The sequence below is a fragment of the Triticum dicoccoides genome, chromosome 6A, assembly GCF_002162155.2.
Source record: "Triticum dicoccoides isolate Atlit2015 ecotype Zavitan chromosome 6A, WEW_v2.0, whole genome shotgun sequence".
Classification (NCBI taxonomy): Eukaryota; Viridiplantae; Streptophyta; class Magnoliopsida; order Poales; family Poaceae; genus Triticum; species Triticum dicoccoides.
In genome coordinates, this window is record NC_041390.1 from 214,591,678 (window position 1) to 214,599,840 (window position 8,163).

General features: G+C 44.8%; 1 protein-coding gene across 1 annotated transcript; it reads right to left on the reverse strand.

The window, feature by feature from the left end:
- Nucleotides 1–1,527: 1,527 nt before the first annotated feature.
- Nucleotides 1,528–6,170, reverse strand: LOC119316630 (protein WVD2-like 5). The gene is made up of 8 exons (XM_037590993.1): nucleotides 6,010–6,170; nucleotides 5,208–5,539; nucleotides 4,946–5,125; nucleotides 4,778–4,839; nucleotides 3,754–3,919; nucleotides 3,591–3,662; nucleotides 3,400–3,501; nucleotides 1,528–2,259 (listed from the first exon to the last, which is right to left on the reverse strand). The coding sequence occupies exons 2-8, from the start codon at nucleotides 5,424–5,426 to the stop codon at nucleotides 1,867–1,869; spliced, it is 1,194 nt and encodes a 397-aa protein (XP_037446890.1). The 5' UTR covers nucleotides 5,427–5,539; nucleotides 6,010–6,170; the 3' UTR covers nucleotides 1,528–1,866.
- Nucleotides 6,171–8,163: the final 1,993 nt, after the last annotated feature.

Sequence of the window (8,163 nt, forward strand, 5' to 3'; positions counted from 1 at the left end):
TAATCTCGATCTATGCCAACTCAACAAGTACCATCGGAGACACCTGTAGAGCACCTTTATAATCACCCAGTTACGTTGTGACATTTGGTAGCACACAAAGTGTTCCTCCGGTAATCGGGAGTTGCATAATCTCATAGTCATAGGAACATGTATAAGTCATGAAGAAAGCAATAGCAGTAAACTTAAATGATCAAGTGCTAAGCTAACGGAATGGGTCAAGTCAATCACATCATTCTCTAATGATGTGATCCCGTTAATCAAATAACAACTCATGTCTACGGTTAGGAAACATAACCATCATTGATTCAACGAGCTAGTCAAGTAGAGGCAAACTAGTGACACTCTGTTTGTCTATGTATTCACACATGTACTAAGTTTCCGGTTAATACAATTCTAGCATAAATAATAAACATTTAGCATGATATAAGGAAATAAATAATAACTTTATTATTGCCTCTAGGGCATATTTCCTTCAGAACCACCCATGACCGGATCCTGACACCACCATGACTTCGCTGCGGCACCAGGGGGTGCTGGTCATCCGTAGCGGCTCCATGGCGGCGGGCGACTCCACCTCCGCGACCTCGGCCGCGAGAGCTACAATTGCCTCCCACGCCCTCTGCCTAGCACAGCAAGCACCCCGCACCATAACACAAGATGGGTCAGGACCATGCATGCCGCCATTTACCTCTGACTCGGAGTCTGCCGCCAAGAAGAGGTGCCATCGGAGGGGTTACGTACGCCCCAGCGTTGGGGTGCCAGACGAACTGCGCCGCGTCCGACGAGGCAGCGGTCACGCGCCTCCCGCCGGATCCAAGCGCCATTTGCACGGCCACAATGGATACCCACCGTATCTAGTGTGATCGCGATCGGGCAAACTCCTCCCGAGAGCGGCAGGGAGCCATGCGAACGGTCATCTCCTCCTCGAGCCCGCATGGGACGAGGTCCCAGTCCACAGAAAACAAGGTCTCAAAGTTGGATCTAATGCCAGTCATGCCGGAGAAGGACGAAGATCGCCGAAACGAAGCTTGGGGGCAGGGTATAGTGGAATTAAGTGACTAGGTTTTGGGATGCAGACGAGAACAAATATATGTAAAGTCGCGGTGGGTCATTGTGGGCCGAATCTAACGTGGTAGACGAGCCAGGGCCTCCCATATCTGTTCAGATTTAGGCTGGACATGAGACAGGAGAGTCGGTCAGCCTAGACGTAGAGGAAGTGTTTGAGGAGCCCGGCCGGAAGGGAGGAAGATCTTTCAGCCAAGCTCCAGCTTCAACAGGACAACTTTTCTCACGCTGGCACTGTGGCTTCCAGGACCTCCACTCTGAGTGCATCCCTTGGGAGATTAGAGCTCCTCCACTCAGTAACTTTCTTCGCAGATCTGAACATTCCCTGGAAGCAGGGCTTTGTAAACCACGCAGTAACTTGCACTTGAGCTGAATGAAGTTAGCGCTTTTTTCTTGTCCATTCAAACGAGAAGAGGACCCAAGCACGTATTCACAAATTATAAAACAACACTTTTATCAGTGTTTACACCGTCCCTTTTGCTGCTCCCATTGCAATGCAGCACGGACATCACAAAATTATAAATCAAAGCAGGGAGACAAAGTTCATCTGGACCAATAGCAGCAGCAGTAGAAAATAGGGCAAAACTATTTGCGGTTGCACACGACACTGGAGCCTCGCTTACGATTATGAACAGAAGCAACACAGATGCTAGACTCAACAAAGACGAGACAAGCGTTGGTTTATATTATAGAACACAGGCCACTAGATACACTATCGAAATATGGCACAATACGCGACAAAGCCAGAGGCATGCACACCTGCCATCACAAAATCGAAGGATTTGGTCACCATGGCCGTTGCTACACGGATGCCTGTTCGTCGAGTTCTTGGTCGTCGGGGGTAACTTTAGCTCGGATCGGCTCCTGGGCGTTGCTGGCGATCGACTCGGTTTCCTGAAGCTGCTTTGCTGGCGACCCTGACTCCTGATGATTATCTGTGTTTAGGTCCTCCATGCTTTTTGGCTGTGTGGCCTCAAGTGGGCCGCTTGCCTCTGATGGCAATTTCGGGAGTGACTTCCTCTGGGGCTTCTTCACTGAGTTTGATGGGGTTACTTTCTTCGCACCATTTTGAGTAGCCTTCTCATCAAGGCTCACACGGATAGGATGGCTTGGGGTGGTACTTTCTTCAGCCTCCAGCCCAGATTTGTTCTTGGAACGGCCAAGCTTTGGTGATTTAGCTCTAGTGGGAGGAATCTACAACAAATAAGAAATAACACAACAAGGTAATAAGTACTGTGATATTGTCCAATGTTTAGAATGCGGCAACACGTTTTAGCTAATGTTCACAGTGCAGGATGTTAAGTGGAGCATGTGCTGTTTGTTTCTGGACTGGTTCAGATGATTCAGCACCATGGTAGCGTACAATTGGTTCATAGTTGCTTTAAATGATGACTATCAAAATAGAGAAGTGTGATTTTATCCCATCTTTATGCTTCAACTCTACAATTGGTAGGTTGCTATTGAATAGACTAGAATGCTGCAAGGTAAAAGATTATTTTCTGCCGTACAGTGAATTTTAAATTTTAGATCAGGCAGGTCTGAGTACTAATATTGATCTTGTCTCAAGGCCCTGCAGTTTTGCATGTACCTTAACTGGCAGTACAGATTTTTCTATGAGTATAAAGGCTCTGCAACAGCATCCCATCCAAATGCAGCTATAATATCCACATGGCATACAGAATTTTCTGATGATTAACATTTTTAATATACTTTTAAATCTTGGTGTTTGAGCGCATGAAAAGTTCCATTTTCAGTATATCTTCTGAACATAGCATTTTAATGTTTTCCTGAAGTCCTGTTTTTAAGTGATGAAGTTCTATTTCCTGTATACAATGAAATGCAAATGTTTTTTTTTTTTGGGCGGGAGCGAGGGGGTTCATGGTTATTTGCCCAGTAAGGGATAACCCCACACTCGGCTCCTTCTTACACTAGTAATAATGTACGTGCAACGCACGTTTATATTAAGTAGGATATTAGTTGCACGTTATATTAGGTAAGATATATCTGTTGCACGTTCGTATTTGGTAAGATACCAATTACTTTTTCACGGGAATGGTAGGATATTAATTACATGGCAGATTTCAAGGGATAGCGTTGAGTCAAAACGTGTTTATAACCAATGGCAGTAGTGGGTAATTAGAGCGTTAAACGTGTTTGGTGCTCAACATTGAAGCGATTTGAACCGCTAGATAACATGATTTGACGGTCGAGATGGTTTGGATCTGCCTATTTGGATCCTTTTATATTGGTATAGATAAGTCACATGACACTGTCATGAATTAACTTGTTGAAAAGCCAGGGATTCAGAAGGAATGAGGAGCAAAGCAGTATTACCTTTTTCAGTTCAACCTTTGGTGGTGGGGAGAAGCTTGGCATCGGCGTTGCCTTGAACTTTAAGCTTTTTCTCAGCATTTTGAGTTCAGCTTCTTCAGTCTCCTGTGAATAATAAGGCAACAAATGTCAGCAAGTAACATATGAGATGCAAGAATAACATTTAACATTTCCAAGAGATAACACAATGTCACCTTCGATTTAGCTTGCATATTGCTTATTTCCATCTCTCTTGCGTGAATCTTCTCCTCAAGCTTTGAGTAGAACTATATATTGGGTAAACAAAATAGCTGAATCAAATCTGCTTTTTTTTCTCCAAATAAAATCAGGGAAATAGGGTATTAGACCAGAAATTACCTCTCTTCTTTTTTCAGCTCTCTCATCACACTTGAAACTGAATCCATAGGCAGGAGTGCTGCCAGCCCTTCGAGCTTTTGAACTTTCACTATTTAAATCTTCTTCATCTCTTCTGATGGAAGAATGCTGGTCTGATTGCTTTTGAGCTTTACTTCCCTCCCTGGATCTGTGGGGGTGAATATAACAGCATAAGTGACTCTGTGAGTATCCAACAAAACTAGATAGTATTAACGGGGAAAAGGAAGAATGGAGCATGAAATGTAAGAGAAATTCCCAAAGACCTTAGATGCAATTATGCAAATATGGTGACTCTGTGAGTATCCAACAAAACTAGATAGTATTAACGGGGAAAAGGAAGAATGGAGCATGAAATGTAAGAGAAATTCCCAAAGACCTTAGATGCAATTATGCAAATATGGTCCACAGACTCGGCCCTAAGTTGAACTTGACAATGAGAAAAGGAAGCACAATACTTCAACTGACCGATATTGAGCAGGGCTTTATGAAGTACACCCTCTGTTCCTAAATATAAGACGTTTTGGCAGTTCAATTTAAACTGCCAAAACATCTTATATTTAGAAACAGAGGTAGTACATGACATCCAAATGCTGGAAATACTAAAGTTAACTTCCAATACTGACACACTCGTTGAGGTTTGTGGCAGGTCGATAAATGACGAGATGAAAAGGTGTCGCTTCAGTGACATAGTAGAGAAATAGATCAAATAAGTATTATTTCAATTGAACTGATGTCTGACCGTCTGAGGGTGAGCATACATGTGTTTACCACATTGAGGTAATCCAAGAAATGGAAACATGGTACAATTCCCTATTTTTAACAAATCACTAACTAGCAATAAAAGGTTAATCTTTAAATGGCACCATAACTTTGGTTGGAACTTATCTTGATTACTAAAAGTTAGATATACAAAGAAATATAGGGCAAAATTCACTCTGTCTCAAAACAGGAAGTAAGACCACAGTACACAAGAAATAACGCAGAAACAGGAAAGAAATATGCATACTTTGCGTCCTCGAGCAATGATGTCTCCTTGGCAGACGGACGAGACTCGATCTTTCCAGATTTCTGATTACCATTACCAAACAAAGTATTTGAGACCTAGCTGGCTTGGATATGGAACCAATTCCGGGTAACATAGGAATAATAAAATCAAGCAGAACGGAGAACTCACTTTCTTATCGACACTCGGATCACCATTGGTACAAGAGCCAGTGCCTGAGTCTGCATGCGATACTCGCGCAATGGGTGCCTTACGAAGAGAGGAACTAGGGGTGCTTCTCCTTGCTAGACCTTCATCTCCACTCTTTGGGCTCCTTGTCTTTGCAACCTTAGGACCATGACTTGCAGCTCCCTATAAGCACATCATGTAGAAAACACTAATCAGAACAGTATTGTCACCAGACAGGCACAAAACATCACTGTCACAAGATCACCTTGGAACGGCCGATCTTCCTCCCTTCTGGCTGTGAGGTGGCTTCTCCACCTGCCTCTTCGTGCGGGTTGATCACCTCACTCTCCCCTGAATGGTCTCTGTTGGCCTGCGCATCATGCTCTTCGCCGCGCTCCTCTACACTGTCAGGCAACTCCAGCTTCGCCCCGTTCTCTATAGTCACAGCGCCCATAGCATCGGCAACATCAACAACGGCATCCATCTCGGCCAAGGCTCGCCTCTTGCACAATTTATTAATAACCCCTGCTCCGCACAGTCTCGTATATCCCTAACTCACCGCCATTCAACCTTGCCACAGAATCATGCTCTGTTGCCCTGCACCCCACGAGAATGCACAATGTATTGTAAGATTGCTAATCATGGTGCTTACTTCAGAGATATTTAACTTGACGGTCCTCGCAAGATACAAATCCACGGAACTTGGTGGAACAAATGTGCATCGGCTGACTGTGAATCCACGCATGCGTGAAGAAACTAACACCAAAAAACGATCAAACGCATGCGTGAAGAAACTAACACCAAGAAACTCAAACGCACACGCTATACGATCCCACAAACAAAACATGTGGTCTTTCGTTCCCACAGTGAGGAGCGCACCAAATCCGACCAGCGCCGCGGAAAAGCCGGATCCAGACCACTATGGATCCGGGTAAAGGGGGATCCACGCTCAAGATCTGCTGCCAAGAAACGCCAAATGCGTGCAGATCTAGCTGAGTAACCGCTAGGACGGTGGCACCAGCAAGAAAGGAGAGGGGTGGGAAATGTGAGAAAGATGGTTTCTTTACCTCGCCGGAGAAGAGCATATGGGAATGGCGTGGCGGAGGCGTGCGGTGGACGGGGGGAGAGAGAGTGAGTGGGGCGGCGGCTCGCCGGCTCCCGCGGAGAACGAAGCGAGGGCCGAGGAAGACGAGGGGACAGGGTGGTGACTGTGTCTGAGTTGGAGGGTTCCAATCTGGTTGTCTTTCATGTTTCCTTTTCTTTTCTCTTCTTTTACTGTTTCCTTTTCTTTGTGTCCCCTAGATTTTCAATTTGTCAGGCCTTCTGACATTTTAGAGCATCTCCAACACAGATACCTTCATAGACATGGACAATAAAAATAATGCCCTCACTATCCACCAAGACACGCATTTATGAATACCACATTGTTATTCAGCTTCAAACGAGTTGAAATTTTACGAAAAAATATTTTAAAATATATAAAAATATTGGAATAAAGAAATACCAGAGAGGGACACTCAGGTGCCCACTAGGCACCAGGGTGCGCCTGTCCCCCATGGCGCCCTGGTGGGTAGTGGGAGCCCTGGCCCACCTCTGGTGCCCATTTTCTAGTACATAGGGTCTTTTGCCCTAGAGAAAATAAGGACAGGAATTTTGGGACAAAGCGCCGCCGTCTCGAGGCGGAACTTGGGCAGGAGCACTTTTGCTCTCCGGCGAAGCGATTTCGTCGGGGATACTTCCTTCCAGGAGGGGGAAACCGAAGCTATTGTCATCACCAACAACCCTCTCATCGTGGGAGGGGCAATCTTCGTCAACATTTTCAAAGGCAACATCTCATCTCAAAATCCTAGTTCATCTCTTGTGTTCAATCCTTGTAATAAAACCTCACATTGGTACCTGATGATCCACAAGTATAGGGGATCTATCGTAGTCCTTTCGATAAGTAAGAGTGTCGAACCCAACGAGAAGCAGAAGGAAATGACAAGTGGTTTTCAGCAAGGTATTCTCTGCAAGCACTGAAATTATCGGTAACAGATAGTTTTGTGATAAAATAAATCGTAACGGGTAACAAGTAACAAAAGTAACTAAGGTGCAGCAAGGTGGCCCTATCCTTTTTGTAGCAAAGGACAAGTCTGGGCGAACTCTTATATGAAGCAAACACTACTGCAGGATGGTCCAAACATGACACTACGACCAGAGACCCTTCGACGAAACTGTGTGCGATGCCATAATCACAAACGGGGGTGTAAAAAAGCATCAAAAAAATGCAAAACGTTTGCGATGACGGATGCATCAAACACGGTACAGATTGTAGTTGTGTGTGCGATGCAGGGCATACGATTCAGTTCAATTAACTGTTTGGGATGAGGAGGAACAAAAAAGACGGGTAGCCAGATGAAAGCATGTGCGATATATTGCATACGGTTCATTAGGATGAACTATGTGTGATTAGGCAACACAATGTAAACGATTCAACTCAACAAGATGTGTGTGATACGCGACAAACGAGTTCGTAATCAGAAATGTGTGTGAAGACCAATAATAACACAGACGATTGCTACTAATAAGCCGTGTAATTTGCTCTGTCTATAGTAGAATAACATGTATATATATAACTAAAATAAAGATCCAATTACATAAGTAACTATACAGATCATTCACACACACCTCAATAAACAATTGCGTGCATTCTAAAGTAGGAGAAATGATCGTCTAGTCATCTACTTCTTGTGACGCTCCTGTCATTGCTATGTGGCTCGATCCCTCGTCTGGGTCAGGAAGAAGACAGTTCCTCATGTCAACGATCCGTCTGTACATCTCGTAGCTTGTGTATGCATCCATGGCCGCGTACTTGACATGTTGTTCATCCAGTCTCTTATGCCACACACTGTGCCAGGCGTTCCTGCCCTTATTGCTCTCACTCTTTATCTTCATGTAGTAGGGGTTGATGATGGCCGAGCGAGGTCAACCAGGGAGTTCAGTTTGTTTTTGTCGCTGCCCCAGACCTTGTAGTGGCTTTGGATGTTGACAAGATTCGGACATTCAAGCACGAAACCTTGAGCGATTTTAGATCGTTTGTGGTGTCCACCACAATGAAACTGTAGTCGGAGCTGTTGATAAACCTGGAGAAACGCTCACAAGGCGCTGTGGCCAGGTGGTAGTGGTAGACGAGGACGCCATGTCGCACGCACAACTAGACGACGACAACCTTCTGATTGTGC

Bases quoted from the DNA above. Each gene is read 5' to 3' on its own strand.
- LOC119316630 (XM_037590993.1), bottom strand. From the start codon at position 5,426: ATGGATGCCGTTGTTGATGTTGCCGATGCTATGGGCGCTGTGACTATA. The intron at 5,126-5,207 runs GTGATCTTGTGA...ATGTGCTTATAG, and splicing joins GGAAGATCGGCCGTTCCAAG to GGAGCTGCAAGTCATGGTCC. The intron at 3,502-3,590 runs GTGACATTGTGT...TATTATTCACAG, and splicing joins ATATGCAAGCTAAATCGAAG to GAGACTGAAGAAGCTGAACT.